Source organism: Spea bombifrons, chromosome 11 (genome assembly GCF_027358695.1).
Source record: "Spea bombifrons isolate aSpeBom1 chromosome 11, aSpeBom1.2.pri, whole genome shotgun sequence".
NCBI lineage: Eukaryota > Metazoa > Chordata > Amphibia > Anura > Pelobatidae > Spea > Spea bombifrons.
The window spans coordinates 21,981,370-22,001,027 of record NC_071097.1 but is presented as its reverse complement, the minus strand read 5'-3'; the positions used below and the strand labels follow the sequence as shown (position 1 = coordinate 22,001,027).

Below are 19,658 nucleotides of genomic sequence, written 5' to 3'. Positions count from 1 at the left end.
CATGGGACAAAGATGGCACTGGGAAGCTGTTTGGGCACGAGATGGCACTGTTAAGCTGGTTGGAAACAAATATGGCACTGTTAAGCTTTTTGGGCACAAAGATGGCACTTGTCATGCCAAGGCATTAGTTGTGTTTCTGTCATGAGTTAGCTACTTTGCAAGCACTTAAAACCAGCGTATTTGATGTCTAAATTTCCACACAAGTGTGAAGAATGTGATTAAGACAAAATTATAGAAATGTACTATAAATTGCATATCTGGTGAAGCCTTATGTATTTTCATGTCAAATCTTTACTAGTGTCCCTCACAGTTCTGATTGAGTAGGCCAAAAACTGCCAGGCCAAGCCTCTGGGTCTGGCCTCTTTGAAACAACTGTGGGTTCTTTATATAATATGGGTCTCGGAGAATATCAGAGGTAATTTCTTTATATTTTCTTCAAGGGACCATTACATCAAGAGATTCCCACTGAAGAAGTTAACATAGCGGTGGCAAAAAACGTATATAAAGATGAAGACACACAACACAAAGAATCTTCGTGTTCATCTTCGTCTTCGTTTACTAATCTCACTGCTCCCTTCACCATCTAGCCTACCTCTATGCAGCATTGCAGGGGTTAACTGGATCGGAAATTCGTAGGTTCGCTGTTAGGATTTAAGGTCCATGCGAGCGACTCAATTGGTCGCCTGCCAATTGGTTGACGCTAGAGGAGGCCCCTGCCGGCGACCAATAGAGTCGCTCTTATGGACTCTGACGGTGAATCTATGGATTTCCGAACTTGGCCTGGGGAGACCATGGGTTAAAGAGTTAAAGGTCCGTACGATGTCTCCCCAGGCTGAGTTTCGGCACCAGGATTTTAAAAGTCTGTACGAGCAACTCTATTGGTCCCTGGCAGGGATGTCAGCACGTTTCCTGAAACCCTTGGAATCACAATTGAAATCGAATGCTTTACGTCAGGGACAACACGTCAGCAAAAGTCATGAGTAACATCAGCAAGTCAAAACTGGTGGCTTACAATTGAAGCAGGTGAAATGAAACAAAACGTTACTGCAGCTAATCTTACAAGAGCATTTCCTTCAACCAGTTCTTATAAAAAGCCCATTTACCTTACAATAGGTTTTCCTAGGTTGTGAAAGAACTGGGTGAACTGGGTCACCCCTATATTCCTTCCCCAGTTTTGTAAGACTTTCACATACGTCTTAAGTTGACATAATTGCCATGCATTTTGTCGTTTGCTTTGTACTCATATCTGGATGCACAAATCTGCATGCTATCCACCTGGGGACTGCACAGTAAAGCAATGGATCCTACCTCATGAAAGTAGAAGAATTGTAAGCAGGAGTTGTTATGGGGCATTTGAATTGGCATGAATATAGTGCCATGTACTGGATTCTGGTTCATATCTGGCTTTAGCTTCATTTCTTTTGGCTTGCCTACCTGTAGGCGGTATAAATAAAACCTTAATAGTTCTTTCTGATGTACTAGCTTCATTACCGGCTTCTCTGCCACACAGTGTCCAACGTCTTATTTCCTCTGCAAAGTAATGTATCTATTAATCTGAAGTCACATAGTTTTAAAGTAAATGTTTTTGTAGCATTGCACATGCAAGCGTTGAATTTTTATTAAGGATTGGTGGAAGATATTACAAATCCTTACAAAAATTCCAAAAGGTTCCATTTAAAACAACTTTTTCCCTGTATATGTCAACCAGTTTCTCTACAAGAATAAAGCTCCCCTGTATTTTATAAATCAACACCTTGTGTTGCCTTGAATCAAGTGGAGTAACGTCTTTATAGATGTTAAACAGCTGAATTTGGCACGATCTATGGCTTATATAACGTACCCATAATACAGCGGAAAATATATTCCTATGCAGTGTTGCTTTAATATGCTTCAAGGGGCTTCACAGTGATAGATCCAGACTTGTAGGTGTATATTTCTTAAAGCAATATTTGCACCATGAAGAACAAATCTAAATCTTCTAGCCGTTACATGGATTAAACTATTTTTCCATCTCAAGAAGAGGCTCTTGAAGTCCAAAAACTTATGTAACTTTACATCTATTTCCATGTGGGCCCAATAAAAGTTCCAATTTCAGTTAAGACTCCATGCTGCCAAAAGGCATAGCCTCCATAATTTTCTTCTGCCCGGCTTCACATGTCATTAGAAATACTGGAGCACCGGGATATGATGTCCTATCCCAGCACTCAGGAGTATGGACGACGGCACGGGCCTAGCAGTGGCCCTAGGGCAGCGTTGACGATAAATATGGTACTGTTGTGATATACTGATAGAGTGAGTATCTAACAAAACATGCAACGTTCTGTAATATTTTTTTTACATGAACTCTTAGTATTTTGTAAAAGCATGCGCTAAACAAATGTTTGCATTATAAATACATACAATTTATAAAAGTATAGCATTTGGTTAAACAGCAGGATACTATATTATAAACCAATTTGCATACAAGACCATCGAATAACACAAGAAACTCTATTTACAGGCAATAAACACCAATTAGAGTTGTATTCAGTTAGACAGAAAATACCACTTTACTGTTAAATACTGCAAAGGTGCATAACATAATTTAAAAAAGATTGTTTAAGTATTTCCGTCTGTTTTAGAAAGGCTTTAAAAATGATGTCTTATTAAATTGCATGATTTTCACATTTTATTTCTGTTTATTTTACGCAGAGAAAAGATAATCCCAGTAAAAACAAAACATCATGAGCTGTAGTTTGATATCTATGTTTTTCCATGATCATTAGTGGTTTTTCCAACTCAGAACAAGCTTTAGGGATTTGTATCTCAATAAATAACACATTTGTTCCAAAAACAAGCATGGCAGATTGTTATCTTTAAAAGGGTTAACTTGCAGAAAAAAACTTGCCAGCCTATCACTACACAAAGTGTTATATTATATAAGACACAGTGGTACTTTGTTGAATGCGTGAAAAGGGTTCTGTAAGAACGTTGTAAAAATGCATAATAAATGTAAAATAAGAATAAATTAGTTACACATTATTTTATAAAGCCAAGTCTCATTCCTTTTGTTTCAGAATGTTTAGAAAGAAACAGCATTAAAGATAAAACTATAACACGACCAAGAACAATTATTTCTTGGCTGATTCTAACATATTCTTTCCTACGAAAAGCATTACAGATTCTGCCAAGTTTTCTTTTTTTTTTTCTGTACCTCCCATCTTAAATGTTTAAGCTGTCTTAGTTGTACGTTGTATTTAATGAAATCTCTTCAACAGAAAATGCAACATGGTCATATATTTTATTAAAGGTACTTTTTTTTGCACTCATTGCTTTATCAAAATGTACTTGGCACCTAGACAAAGGCCTCATACTTTGCGACAAATTATTTTTGCTGGCCTGGGGGATGGGGGTCTCTTGCCTCCCAGGCACTGGGCCAAGCTCAGTCCAAATTCAGCCAGTCCACTCATGGGCTCATGTATGGTTACATTACATGGCTTGTGTGTGTGTCTGTGTTAGAGTGTGTGTCTGTGTTAGAGTGTGTGTCTGTGTTAGAGTGTGGTGTTGGTCTGTTTGCCAGTATGTGTGTGTGTGTGTTTGCTTGTAAGTGTGTTAGTATGTATGTGTTAATTAGTAACAGGGGCAATGTCTAATTGGTTTACCACACTTTCAACGTTTTGCCTATAAAGTGCAAAAGAGAAACTGCATCTGTTATAGTTGCTAAAATATGGAGGTATTATCAGATATATGATGTTATAAAGGCACATCCTCTGTTTACTTGGATGGACCCTGGGCCCATGGCATAGGAGCTTTTGAGTTGATAAGAAGCAGGGCCAGCCCTTGAAATAATTAAAAACGCGTCCTGAGAATAATTAAATACCAGTCCTTTATGTCATGGTGCCATTATTGAGAACACAGCACATCTGTAAAGCCCCCATTTTTTTTTGTTCAGAATAGGGACAAACCATGCATTTTTAAAGTATATTTAAAGAGCACATTAATCATAAATAAGATGGATGTGAAAACACACAGTTCGTTATATCACTGTGGCCCGATGGGTTCGGGCCAACCTGGAGAGCACCAGTATAGTCTGAATAATGTAAAAAAAACTATTCTAAGTATGACATTTTCAAGTGAATTTAAATAAAGAACATAGGGTCTAAAAATTATTACCCCTGTGATAATATTAAATACGTTTCTCATTGAATACAATAACACTCTTCTTCTGAATGTATACAGTACAAACCAAGATACATATTTATTTCATGATTACAGATTAGGCTCCAAAACTGAGGATATGCGAATGAGCATAACAAGTCCTTTCTTTGTAAGTACAAAAAATGTTTGTTGTTCATTTTGCTCCTAAAAACACAAACTATCCAAAATGTAAATGTATGACATTATTCAAAAGCTTGCACACACATTTCCCCAAAACTGTGGAAACATCAGTGATGACATGATTATTCTATCATTGATTGACTTCATTCCTTTGATGAAAACTATATGTCAAGGCAGCTCAAGAGGAGAAGAGTATATGGGAATCATAGTCAGGTAATTATAATTAAGCTATGTTTACAAAAAGAAGCAAAAAGAAATGATTTTTTTGCGGAGATAAAATACTCCATTGCTCTGACATCTCTAACACTGTTACACTGTTACACTGTTTTCAAAATAAAACTATAGACTATAACGGTAACTTTGTAGTGACAAATATAAAAGATCGCAAAAAAGATGAAAAGGATGACAGTTTCAATAAAAAGTGATGGGAAAGTCCCATAGAAAAATTAATATTTTTCTTTGAACATTAAATGTAGTGCTGTTTGCAGTAGAATTGTTTAGTGTTGGCGATATTTAGGTGACGTTCCCCGCTTACACATGACAAAGCTAGTATATTTACAAATGACTAACATTCAGCTGTCTGAAAACATCTTAGGTTTTAGGCTTTGAACCCATAATGCACTCGCAACAGTTTTGTGCTTCCCTCCCTCTAGGTCATCCTTACTTTTATAAAATTAAACAGAGAAAACAATAGACATACAAATGAAGTACTCAAGAAAACATTGTTCATAGGTCTTCTATGTGAGTATCCTGTAGTGGAATGACTGGGCTGTTATCTTCCGTACTCTTTGTTTCACTTTCACCATCACTAACCGCTTGGTTTTGGTCTTCATCTGTGGGTCCACATGCGCAATAACCCTGTGCTCCATTTGTCTTATCTTCCTGACTCCCCAAAGAGTTATAAAAGTCTATTAACAATACTACTAGTCGGTAAAGTTGTAATAACACCACTAAAATATTCTTTGCTGTGAAAAACACCAGCATTTGGTTGATGACATCAAAATGGGCCATAAGAATCAGTCTACATATAAAAAACGGGCCATCTTGAATCAACAGGCTTATTCCTATATTCCAAAGGTCAGCACTGTATCTGTGGAGCAATAAACACACAGGTCTCTTGGACGACTTTGTTGGCTGACATCCAATATTTTGCACTATAGAGAAAGGAGAAAATAATAAAAACAGATAAAAAAAACAACAGTTAAAACAACAGAAGATGTAATAATTTATGTAAAAATAAATCAATACAATTAGAAGCAACCAATCACTTGTATACTTTTACTCTAGTGTTTTGCTAGCACACATGAATGGCTGCTGCGTTGTTGACTTCAGTAGGTAACTACCAAGCATGTGTTTACATACTAATAGATTCCGGATTCAGCAGACACAGCCAGAAGAGGGAGAATAGGAGACAGAAGCCTAATTTTGTAAAGATTGTATGTGTCTGGTTTACATACACTAAAATGCAAAGAAGTACATGTGAAATGGAGGCAAAGATACACTAAAAATAAAAATTTAATTTTGAGGATCAGACTGTTCTGTAATGGATCATCATTATTTAAATTAAAACCGGGCATTCTGCGGGCCAATAGATGGCACTGCTGACACCCACTGGAAACTCACTTGAGGGCAGGAGAGCCTGACCAGCATCTTTCTAGACCCTGCTGGGCTCGCTCATTGCTCCCTCTGCTGGTTGATCACATATATTGCAACTGGCAAAGCAGGGCTAAGTGCCCTATTTGCTGAGCACTTACAGATCAGGAGGAGGAGAGGGGAAAAAAATGTTTCTACTCCTTCCAAAAGATGAAGAAAACAAAACTAAATAAATACAAAAATTAAGGGAAAAAAGACATATGAATAAAATAAATTACTACCCCAAACCTATTAGGCCAATAATATAAAAATATACAATATGGGGTAATTTGTAAAGAATGGATGTGGCCCTCTTGAACATAAAAAAAAAAGAAATTGTATGTGAGGTATGACCATAATCAGGAAACGTTGCTGAACATAAATTGGGTAATTATTCAGCTATAGAAGAAACTTTAAGCAAGAAAAAATGTTAAAATTTATTTTCACTAATAAGTTAAATTTTTTGTATTTGTATGGTTTTAAAAGAAGGCCTTGCTTTTCCCAAACAAAATCATGTATAATTTGCACGGGTTCATGGAAAAGGTGAAACAAAAACATTTGGTGCTTAGGTTATAAAAACCCCTGGAACTGGATGGGGTTAAAAACTATTTTACATGCGAGAGATACTATGCGAGGGATACAAGCAACACTATGGGGTCAGCCTTAAAAACCAGGAACACGTAATGCACCCAGCACACTGTCAGTTGGCAGACAAGCTTGATGATTTTCATTTCACCCCAGGGACAGACATGTTTCAACCACTCTAGTTCTTTTTACCCTCTAAGTGGGAAAATTAATTTTTTGCCTTCTTTTGAACCAAAAGCATTAAGGATAGGTAGAAGGGTTCAACTTGATGGACTTAAGTTTTTTTGTCAACCTAAATTACTATGTTACTATGTAAGACAAAAGCCAGAAGACCACGAAGATGCCACATAAGAAGCAGAACTGCACTACATGGAGACACGAAGCGGTATACGGAGAACACACCATGAGAGAGTGAATGAGAGGGGATGAATGAGTGAGTGGGTGAACATGTGAGAGAGTGAAAGCAGCAATGAAATTCAAACAAAAATTTTGAGCTCTTAACTTCGTTTTCATTTGTTTCATTGTGAGCCCTCATAATTTTCAGGGTTTCATATAAATTGCCAAATTTCATAAAAATTCTAATTTGTACGAAACAGAATCCACAAGTCTAGTTGATAAGTGGAACAGTCTTTCACTGTATAAGTGATAGAGGCTAATACAGTGAGGGAATTTAACCATGCTTGGGATAGGCATAAAGTTATCCTAAAGTTGCCGATTAAAGTCCTTCAAACAGTAAAAAAAGAGGGAGACTAGAAGGGCTGTCAAATTCTATGTTTTTATGTTTAACCTTCTTCACCTTCAAAGAAGAAAAACAGCAAAAGTAGAAGTGAGAAAACAAAACACTGAAAAAAACTAAAAGTATTATTAACCAAAGTTAATATACTTTGAAATGCCAACAAAAATATAAACATAATGAAACAAAAACACACAGTCCAACATGTGTATATCTAGGGCATTCTTAAAATCATTAAGCAAGAAAAAAACATACTTAAAAACAGGGGTCATGTACTTATGATTCATAAACAAACCCCTCTTGTGAGATGGGAAAATTAAAACAAACAGCATTGATTAGCCCTTAATTACTATATAAGCATCACCTGCTAAATATATATTATGTGGGTGTATAGGGCTAAAGGAAAGTGGAAATCAAAGAAACAAATGTAACGTATCTGGCTGCCGGTCCCTCCAGGTCCGCGGATCTTCAGCCGCCACGGAAGAGGGGGAGACCCCCCACCTTGCCGCAGCAGCATCAGCCGCCACGGAAGAGGGGGAGACCCCCCACCTTGCCGCAGCAACCTCAGCCGCCACGGAGGAGGGGGAGACCCCCCACCTTACCGCAACAGCCACAGCTGCCGAGGAGAAGGGGGAGACCCCCCGCCCTACCACAGCAGCTTCAACCGCCGCGGAGGAGAAGAAGACCCCCCTCCTCCGCAAGACAGCTTCTGCCGCCGCGAGGACGGGGAAGACCCCGCAACTCCACACGGCAGCCGCCGCCTTCTGAATCCTGGTCTGGTCCTGCCGCGCGTACGTGCTCTTCCGCACGCCACCTAGTGGCGCCAGCCGGTACTACCGGTCCTTTTAGTAATTTGAGGTCTCGCCAACCCCAAGATGGCCGCGGACCGGAAGTGACGTAACGGCATTTTGAATTTATGGCGGGAGAATGCTAATTGAAGTCTGCACTTCCTCTTTCTATTTAAGAGCCTCAGAAACCATTCACCTTGCCTTCTGATGGTTGTACCTATCTTGTATAGTGTCATCCCAGTACGCGTTCCTGTTATTGATTCCTGGCATCTGACTCCGGCTTACATTACGACTATTCTGACTTCTGGCTTCCTGACCTCGGCTTACCCTGCAACGATCCTGACTTCTGGCTTCCTGACCTCGGCTTACCCTGCAACGATCCTGACTTCTGGCTTCCTGACCCTGGCTTGCTCATTGGCTATTCTATACTGGACTCTGGTGTTCTGTCTTTGGGACTTGCACACGCTGTTCTACCTGATTACAGGTTCTACCTTACGCTGTGCGTGACAACAAATTAGAATTCTGAATAAGTAAGAAACTAAGTGCAGTGTAAGTAACATAAGTGCTGTGAAAGGAAAAGAGGCCAAAGTTTACCAAATTGTTTTATAGAGTGCATCAAACATCTGATTATAGAGTGCATCAAACATCTAACAGCAATAAAATGGAGATATATTTCAATGACAGTATTCTATCTGCTATATGGTAGAATCTGAAACAACAACAAATGTGTGGTTAAAAGGCTCTAAAATACTGCCCAAAACTGACATAACTTTAGAATTCTTGGTGGTATATCTGAAATAGCAATAACAACACATAAAAGCATCACAAGGTGGGATAGATGAGAGCAAAGACCTCCAATGATAATAAACATACACAAGATAGGCATAAGGCTATCTAAGATGAGACCAAGGACTGCCTAACGTCTTTACATCAGGAAATATGGGCAGACTAGATGGGTGGAATGGTAATATTATGAAATATAATATGTTAACAGTGATTCCTCCAAAGCCCTCTCCTATGTATTACGTCACAGCAGCCTGACCGCCTACAGCCACTTCCACCAGCCATTTCATACTCATAATACACACTGATTTGCAGTGATAGGGAGTGAGCGTGATTGAGTAAGGCAGGGCCGGCCCAAGACTTAATGCCGCCTGGGGCGAAGTTTAAAATGCCCCCCCACCGCCGACGCCGGAGCGGGGGGCTTCATTTTAAACTTCGCCAACGCCATTATCTACCCCCCCGCGCGCTTTGTACTTACCTTTAGACAGTCCTGCGGCGAGTCTCCCTGCTCTGCCACGGTGCCGGCTTGTAATGCTGAGCGCTGGAAATTGACGTCACTTCCGGCGCTCAGCATTACATGCCGGCACCGAGACCGAGTTAGAGGGCTCGCAGAGGAGAGAGAGGGGCGCCCCTTCAAAAGTGCGGCATGGGGCAATTGCCCCACTCGGCTCCATTGTAGGGCCGGCCCTGGAGAAAGGTGTGTAATAGATGTGATGAGAGTGATGTGTAACTGATGTGAGGCAGTGGGGTAGCTTAAAGACATTAAAGATAACTCCCCTTCTGTGATGTCAGCGATGGGCAGGCTGAGCAGTGAAGACAGACAGGATAAAGAAGCCCTGTTGAAATGTTTTCAACAAGAAAATACAGCAAAATCGCATGTTATTTTAAGAAAAGGAATATGTTTAATTAATAAGTATGCTATACTAGTGCACAATATTATAAAAATCTAGGAAAGTTGAGAAAAAAAAACAAATTTTACTTCTTTAATATATTTTTTAAAAAGTAAAACTATAATAGTTTTTACTAAGTCTAAATAATGTATTTAAATACTAAAGAATGGATCATATTCTAGCATGGTCTGTATCAAATACGGTAAACGTCAGTAGCATGTTGCTATCTAAACCTGCGCATGTTTATTTTCCTTTAATCTGTGGCTGAAATTGCAATATTGATAGTTTACTAGTACTTGGCACTTACCAGCAAGGTCGAGAGGAAACTGTATCATGCTCCAGGTCCATACAGCTAGGATTGAGTAAACTAGAATCATGTTACTCCTGAAAAAGTAAATGGAATAGTTTGGTGATGAGTTGGTAAGGTGTATCGTATTTCTTTTTAATATTTCACAAACGAGCAATGCATTTCTAGTAGATGGTAACCCTTCTTGAACCGAAAAAATATTTTCATGTTGATGATCTTTTTAGGATACATCAATGCGCAAATTATTATACTACTTATGCTATAAGGAGTATCTGCCGAATTTTGACTGTTGTAATAAGTGTCTGTTTACTTTATTTAAAAACAATGTCTACAAAACATTACATTAGCCTTTACCATAATATATTATATTGTTTATAACTTGTCTAGTTAAGCAGAAGAATTATTTTTATAGTGGCTTCTTTCCAATAGTCAGATAACATTTTATTGTGTGGCCTTAAATAGCTTATTTTTCTGAAATATAAACAGTGGCTGGATCTCAGTGGGCAATGATGTAGACATAAGACGTTTGGCTGCTGGGGTAATTTATTTGAAACTTCAAAGTGCAGCATTCACATTAAAGCCCGATTACAGGAAGACATAAGAACATATGAAGTTCATGATCCCATTGTTTAATTTCTAGACTTAAATCAACAAGAATACTTTCGAGAACAATATCTTAACGTTTATGTGGTCTAATGAATAAGTATCTTATAGGTAAACCCAGTGCAAATTATAAAAAGTGTTTTATTTAAAAAGTAGTTAAAGATGTGCTCACATCTATTTCACTACTGGAGACTTAGAACATTGAACGTGTAGACAATCAATGTAGACAATGTGTAGACAAATTCCGCAACTTATTTATGCGGGCCTGTCTTAGGCTTGACCAAGGCAACTTCCCACCCCGAGACTTATCTCTAGTATATGATGTCATAACCCAGCGCTCACAAGCTCAGCTTCCTGTGGAAGTTGTGTGCACCAAAGACACTTTAGACTGAAAGCTGTAAAACGTCTAATTAAAACTTGGGAAAATTGCATGTTGTCGTTTTTGCTCATGACCCCAATGCATGACACGCAACCTCCCTCTACACGTCTGCTTTCAAATGGGTTTTCTTCACAGCTACAGTTAATATACTTCTAGGTATTTTTTTCCACTTGGTTGGTTTTCTACATAAACATTTGCCACTAACTGAGTTCCAATGTTGCCTTCCACTTTATTGGTATTCATTTTATTTTGCAGTCTGACATTATCTTACATTCACAGTGAAGTTCCTTAGTGTTTACGGAAAGCAGCTATCGCTGGTGATTTGACATTACCTTACATGCTCCAGAGTTTCACTAGTGAATTCTAGAATGTCCGCTGCAGTTCCCACAAACATGAGAAGAAGTTGAGAAAGCTGGTCGCGGGTAATTCCCACTCCAATCGGGAGGAACCACTTTCCAATTATTAGAAGCAACAGGAAAGTCTGGTGAAGTGCTAGAGTCCAAGTACTTTCACATATGCTGCTCAATTTATTCACTATTTTCACCGCCTGTATTAAAATAAATTAGATTCATTTAATTATTTGTTCAATTCACACGTGCAAATTCAAATCAACAGTCAAGTGTTTATTTTTATTTAAGATTGTTTTTTTATTTAATATTTCCTTATTTCTATTAAAATATGAAAGCTTGAATAAATTTTTTTACAACAAAATGAATTTTTTAAAGTTGCTTTATGTTTAATATTATGCACGCCATAACATGCTGAAAATATAAGCTAGCGTTTTAAAGGTATTATATAGCTTACCATTTTTACGACATCAGGAGGAAGGACACCAGTATTACTGGCAACTGTATAGTTTAATATGCCCTGTGTACTTTCAGACGAATTACTTTCACGACATGACTGCAAAATAAATACATAGAAATAATACAACCTGTTAACCAGGATAAGAAGAATATTTTGGGGATATAATTTGCTGTTATATAGACGCACATGAAACACCCCCATCAGTTTTTTTCTGTAAGCAGATACACATTATTAAAACCCAAAACAAAAAATTAAAACTGCCACCCATGTACAAAATACATAAGGAAAAATAAACTGTATTTTTAGAGAAGTACTCATATTTCAATAAATCAAGGAGAGGCTATTTAATTCAATATATATGTAATATAAGAGAAAAGGCATTAAAAATTGGGTAGCAGGGACAAATGAGACATTTCCTGCAGTCAAAAAATAACATTTCAGGATTAGGTTCTACGATTAGGGAGAAAATATTTTATAGACTTGCAATGGTGCTATAAATGTAATATTATTTTACGTCCCTTTTATGTACTCATTTTTAGTAGTTGACTTATTTTATTTTTTATAGAAATTCCTGTGCATTTTATGTAGATGTTCAAAGACTTTATCACAGTATCATAAAAATCTTCTGTTCCCAGGCATTAACCATCTGCACACGTCCAGATGTTTTCTAATTGTGTTTGTAATCATGCTTCACAGACAATATTCCTTCAAATTATGTTTAAATGCCAAGTTTAAGAAAAAGAGGAACGAGGGAGCAGAGTATTCCAATTATACAGCAGCACAAGAAAAACTGCATATAGCGGCGAGTGTCATTCAGTCTACGTGTTGTTCTAGCGACCCCCACAAAAGTGTAGATTACTAATAAGGGAGTTTACACAGAAGTTGAACATTTATAACTCCTGATATCACTATACCGTATTTAGAGTTAACCCCAGTAAGCCTCTACATCAATAAGTGGTTGAGATATCCCCAGGGCCGGCCCTATAATGGGGCAGACTGGCGGCACTTTAGAAGGGGACCGCCCCAAGCGTTTTTTTTTTGTTTTTTTTTTTAAGCGGAGGAGAGAGAGAGGGGCACCGAGTGGTTTTCGCTTACCTGCTCGGCGCCCCTCTCTCTCTCTCCTCTGCGACGAGTCTCCCTGTTCGGTCCCGGTGCCGGCTTGTAATGCAGAGCGCCGGAAGTGACGTCAATTTCCGGCGCTCAGCATTACAAGCCGGCACCGTGGCAGGGAGACTCGCCGCAGGACTGTTTAACGGTAAGTACCGGGGGGGGGGGATCGTAGATTATGGCGTCGGCGAAGTTTAAAATGCGTTTTAAACTTCGCCCCAGGCGGCGTTAAGTCTTCGGCCGGCCCTGGATATCCCTGTATAATGCTCAGTTAACTCAAGAGATTTAAGAAATCCACCGCATTACCCTCATTATTCAGGGCCAGCTCAGCTATTCTTGCGGGAGAAGATCACTTGGTCCCTCATAATGTGTATATCAGAAAATTGGTCAACTCTCCCTAAAACTTCCTCTTTGGTGAATAGATCCAGTTGTGAACTATTGGTGGTTTATTCACTAATGAGAGAGTATGCAGGTAAGGTGTGATTGCAACTCACCAACTACATTGCGCGTTATTAAGGACTAAACCTGAGGAGTGTCTCCAGTAGGAAAGGCTAAGATGGTCCTGCACAAGACATTCAAAGGATAAATCAGTCACTTTACTGATTTAATTGTGCATTATACAGAGCCATCCTAGTTCCCATGTTATTGGCCCTTCATAATATATGGAGAAGAAGGTGAGACTAACTGAGCTAAGAACATACAGTAGAGGGACTAAAATCCCCAATTTCTCCCAGGCCAAGTTGCTCAGGGTGGTTGTCTGTGTATGAGTCAGGAAATACAAATGTTATGATTTTCAATTGACCGAACATATAATTTAAGGAGTTGTAAACTAGAAGGGGCATCATGCACATCATAATTTTATCAAATTATTTAAAAATAATGGCTGCAAAAAATATTGAAATAAGATCCAATTGACAAGATTATATATGAAGCTCAGTAATATAGTCACTATGTAATAAATAAATGCATGAACATTTGTTGTATTCAACTACTCATGTTCTTGGCTACTTAAGAGGCCGGTGATACATACCACCAGCTATGAGGCACTCTGATGGAAACATACAGCATTATTTCAACAGTCACCATATAATCCCACTATGCTGATATGAAATAAACCAGATTAAATTCATCATGACTCATTTAAGGCCAAACTTGAAAACATACATTTTTCATTTGGAGTCTGATTTCCGACCAAATAAAAACCATAACAGCAAACTCACCACTACCAGTTTACGCAGTCAAGTCTCATCATCAAGCTGATAAATTACGAAACGGTATTATGAATGAATCCAGGAAACAGGCACATGTATAACACAGGCTTAGATAGCATAACCATTTAAGCAAATGTTTGAAGAACATGTACCAGAGGCCTCTCAGAACTGAAATTCATAGTCTCTTAAAATCAGAGCCAGACACAAAGAAACTATATTAGCAGTAAACATTAAGCAGCACATGTTGTACTCGGTTTTCAACTCCTTTTTCAGTAACTCAGTTTTGAAACTCTACAGTATATGGAGCAAAGTGAACAGATTACACAGTGACTTCAGCTTTCTGAATAAGATAGGGGTATTTAACTCCTTTACAATCAGGGATTTTACTACCATTAGTGACTGAAGCTTTTTTGCAATTTTTACCATATCATTGCTCAACTATGATTCCCCTTTTCCATGTTGAGTGCACCCACACACTTTTAGTCTTTCATTTAGTATGAATAATATGCAAAATTATTTTCAAAAAAATACCCTTTATTTATGTCCAACAACATTCCCTGAGTAGAATTATATCCTACATGCTCACTTGCATAATACATTATACTATATATAGTACATGAACTTTGGATTGGAGGCAAAGAGGTTATTCTTAATGTATATTTTTAATATATATTTTGTAATTATTATTGTTATTATTAATGTTGTTATTATTAGTATTATTTGTTTTTTAAGGACTCTAAGGATCTCAGAGCTGGATGGCATCCCTTATAATGCCATGGTGACATCACTATAGTCTGTTGATGTATTAATTTTATGTATTTGTTTTTATGTTTTTAGCTAACTTTAATTAGTTCATTATTTTTGATTTTCTTAAAGGGGGATAAACTCTTTACACTTTGATCCCTACTGCTGCTGATTACAGCATGCAACATTGTTCCAGTGTAACCAGTGCTTCTACCGTTGGATCAGTCAGCATGACGTTCTATTACGTCCTGTTTTATAGGTTATAATAGTATGTCCTAAGGGTCCCAAAGGGGTAAAAAATAAATGTCTTATAAATACAACACTCCCCTGCCCATTAAAGGCTGTCTGGGCCCCATAGCACCTTCCCTCACATGCGAGGGAAGGCTCTGTGCATGATTATTATTGGAATTCATGAAGTAGCAATGGCTACTAAGTCCAAGGCAATTATTTAAATGGTATTAAAAGGATCACCAAGGGCATGGTATCTCATGTAGAACATCATTAACGGAAATACTTGACCTTGGCGCCTATCTTATTTTAATATGAGAAACAACACCAATGCAAATACTGTTCAACTAAGTAGAATTACAAGGAAAATAGGACAAACCAAATGCAACAAGTATAGAGCCCAACCAATTGCAGTAATTCTTAGGTTTTACTACAGAAAAATGTCCACATTGGCAAATAGCATAGATGTGAGTCACACACATTAATAGTTGCTACATTTTGAACATACAAATGTTAACTTTTAGACTTGCTAACATTCCATTCTGAGATACTTTTGGTTTCTCACAATGGTCCTCCTGTTATTTGTAAAAGTACTAAGTGTTCTGTTTTATCAGATACAGTTGAAACATTTATGGAAAAAATTCAACACATGGGAAAACTCATATAGACACTTTATCCATGGTGTAACCTGGAGAAGTCAATGTATAAAAGGTGATCCTAATTTCAATCTCATTTGTTTTCCTACCTTCTACTTTCCTTCTACTTCCATAAATACCGTATTTTCCTAGACAACACATTAGGGGATGTGTAAAAAGCTATTACCGTATTTGCTCGATTATGTTGACCCTGATTATAAGACGAACCCCCAAAATCTGAATATTAATTTATGAAAAAAAGAAAAAGCCTGAATATAAGACGACCCTATAGGAAAAAAGTTTTACCAGTAAATGTTAATTCATGTAAACTAAGTGAACTATTTTTTTTAAAATAAAAGCTATGATTGAGAAAAATATTTTGTTTTTATTTCCTTTTTTTCCAACCTGCCCCCCCCCCGTTATGCACATCTGCCCCCAGGCTTGTCACTCTGCCCCAGAAATGCCTTATACCCCCTATATGCCACTGTGCCCCATGAAATGCATTTTAACTATTTGAGGTACGATTATAAGACGACCCCGATTTGCTCTGGAAAAAACCTTGTCTTATAATCGAGCAAATATGGTATTAGCCCCCAACAGGGAGCCCTCTGCCTTGTTTAACCCCTTGATGACAATTGCCGGTCCTGGCACGGCACGTAAAAGCATGTGCTTTACGACAATTGACGTGCCAGGACCGGCACGTCTTTAAACGGGTGCAGAAAGCGATCTACTTTCGCTTTCTGCACCCAAAAAACTTTGCTGAATGCCTCGACCTCGAGGCATTCAGCAACGCCGCGATCGGCACGAAGGGGTCATCTCTGGCCCCTCCACGTGGCGTCAACAACCGCCATACTTTGTATGGCGGCGGACGCCCGTTTTAAAAGCGTTTAGGAGGCGATCGACGATCGCCTCCTAAACTTAGATGGTGTCGCTGGAATGCCTCGATCAGGAGGCATCCAGCGACACCAAACACTTACCTTTTGATGGGCTGTGACCGCTCCGGAGAGCGGTCACAGCCGCAGCTGCCGGTGATCTTCGCCATCAAGTAAGATGGCCGCCGTCCTTTAACAGGAACAAACAAATTTTCAAAGTTCGCTAGATGGTCCAGACCATCTAGTGAACTTTGGCTCCACTTGCAGGTTGAATACAAGTACTGCATTCACCATGCAAGTCAATGGAGCCCAGCTTTCTAATCACAGTGTGATTAGTAAAAATAAATTAAAAAATAAAATAAAATTGATAATAATTAGAAAAAAAATAGTAAAAAACTAGTAAAATGTAAAAATCATTTCCCACTGATGTCACTATCAGGGGAACCTCCAAGTTGAAAAAAAATGTTAAAAAAATGTAAAAAAAGACAAAAAAATAATAATATATATATATATATATATATATAAAAAATATATGTTTGTGAGCAGGTCCTAAAATTTGCATATTAGCTTAAAACAATTCTCGCATGGAAAGAGTTAAAATACTGGCATATTAAATGCCCGTGGGGTGTCTACTTTTAAAAAAGGTATGATTTGATGGGGTAAATTGAATGGGCCAGGTTCAACAACGTCCCAATTAACACAGGGGTAAGGATGGCCACACATCTAATTTCAAATTAGAAAAATGCACACGTACCAAATGTGGCCTTTTAGTTCCCCCAAAAAATGACACACCCATGCATGTGGGGTATCACTGCACTCAGGAGATGTTGCTGAACACATTATGGGGTGTCGTGTGACAGCGGCATATACCAGGAGCTGTAAATTCATGCATAAATTAGGTGTGTGTGGGAAAAATACACACACAAAAATACTACTGCAAACTTTGAAAAAATGCTGGTGGTAAAATGTGTGCATGCAAAGAGTTAAAATACTAGCATTTAAAATACCTGGTGGTGTCTAGTTTTGAAAAATATATGGGTTTATTGGGCACACTGAAATGGCCCGGCTCAAAGATGTACCAAATAGGGCATGGGCAGTGGATCCCAAATGCCAAAGTTCAACATTGAAAAATGCGCATGTCCCAAATGTGGCCCTTTTGCCCCCAAACAGCCAGGCAAAATCATTCATGTGAGGTATCTATGTACTCAGGAGATGTTGCTGAACACATATTGGGGTGTTTTATGATAGTGACATATACCAGAACTTTTTAATTCATACCTGAAGTAAAATGTGTGTGGAAAACCAAATGCAAAAAAATGACTACCACAAAGTTTGACAAAGACTGGTGGTAGATATGGTGCATGGAAAGAGTTAAAATACTAGCATTTGAAATACCCTGGGGTGTCTAGTTTTCAAAAATATATGGGTTTATTGGGCACACTGAAATGGCCCAGCTCAAAGATGTACCAAATAGGGCATGGGCAGTGGATCCCCAAATGCCAAAGTTCAACATTGAAAAATGTGCATGCCCCAAATGTGGCCCTTTTGCCCCCAAACAGCCAGGCAAAATCATTCATGTGAGGTATCGCTGTACTCAGGAGATGTTGCTGAACACATATTGGGGTGTTTTATGATAGTGACATATACGAGAACTTTTTAATTCATACCTGAAGTAAAATGTGTGTGGAAAACCAAATGCAAAAAAATGACTACCACAAAGTTTGACAAAGACTGGTGGTAGATATGGTGCATGGAAAGAGTTAAAATACTAGCATTTGGAATACCCTGGGCTGTCTAGTTTTCAAAAATATATGACTTGATGGGGTAAATTGCATTGGCCGGGTTCAAAGATACCCGAAATGGCACAAGGGGGGAAGAATTACCAGATTTGGAAAAAATGGCTTTGAAATAGCAAAACGCTACCTGTACTTATTGCCCCATAATGGGTAGAAAAAAGCAAAAAAACATAAAAACATTGGGTATTTCTAAACTCAGGACAAATAGTAGAATCTATTTAGCAGGTTTTTTCATTACCTTTTATAGATGAGTAAAAGATTTTTCAACTAAAAGTTAGAAACAGTCATTTTTTTCTAAATTTTTCACCATATTTTATAATTTTTTTAATAGTAAATAATATGATACAATCAAAACAATGTCATCTAAAGAAAGCCCTTCTTGTCCTGAAAAAAACAATATCTAATGTGTGTGGGTTCAGTAAACGGGAAAGAAGAAAATTACAGCTAAACGCGAGCAGCGCAGAAATGTTAAAAAGGCCATTGTCACCAGGGGAACAAACAGTAAAATCAGCCTTTGTCACGAAGGGGTTAAACTGGTCTCAAAAGTATCTGTAAAATTAATTTTACAAAATGTTAACAAAGCATCTATATATGTTTATATAGTCCCCCAATCTTACTTGTATTTGTCTTCGTTATCAGACAGATGTAATGATTGCCTTTCCAGCAGAGTACCTCTTAACAAACAACCACATGCATATACCGTATTGGCTCGGATATAGGCCGCCCCCGTATATAGGCCGCACCCTAAAAGTTTGGTGCTTTTTTAAAGAAAAAGTTTTTTTTCTTTAAAAAAGCACCAAAAAAAACATGCTACCACTGTCCTCCCCCCCGAGATACGCTGCCGCTGTCCTCCCTCCCCGAGATACGCTGCCGCTGTCCTCCCTCCCCGCGATACGCTGCCGCTGCCCTCCCTCCCCGCGATCCGCTGCCCTCCCTCCCCGCGATCCGCTGCCCTCCCTCCCCGCGATCCGCTGCCCTCCCTCCCCGCGATCCGCTGCCCTCCCTCCCCGCGATCCGCTGCCCTCCCTCCCCGAGATCCGCTGCCGCTGTCCTCCTCTGCCCCCCCCTCCTCGACTTACCGGAGCAGACTCCCGGGTGTCTTCAGGGCCGGCGAGGGACATCTACGCAATACGCGTATGCAACTTCCGGTACCGTTACCGGAAGTTGCATTTGCGTATTGCGTAAATGTCTCCCGCCGGCCCCGCAAGACACCCGGGAGTCTGCTCCGGTAAGTCGGGGGT

At 38.8% G+C, this 19,658-nt stretch overlaps 1 protein-coding gene across 1 annotated transcript in view; it reads right to left on the bottom strand.

The window, feature by feature from the left end:
* Positions 1–4,747: 4,747 nt before the first annotated feature.
* Positions 4,748–19,658, bottom strand: part of TMEM26 (transmembrane protein 26) — a 28,494-nt gene continuing 13,583 nt past the window's right edge. Inside the window, exons 3-6 of the mRNA XM_053450311.1 lie at positions 11,822–11,920; positions 11,350–11,564; positions 10,036–10,112; positions 4,748–5,471 (exon numbers count right to left, since the gene is read on the bottom strand). Coding sequence (XP_053306286.1) covers positions 5,044–5,471; positions 10,036–10,112; positions 11,350–11,564; positions 11,822–11,920 — 819 coding nt within the window. The 3' untranslated portion in view covers positions 4,748–5,043. The remainder of the gene's footprint in view (positions 5,472–10,035; positions 10,113–11,349; positions 11,565–11,821; positions 11,921–19,658) is intronic.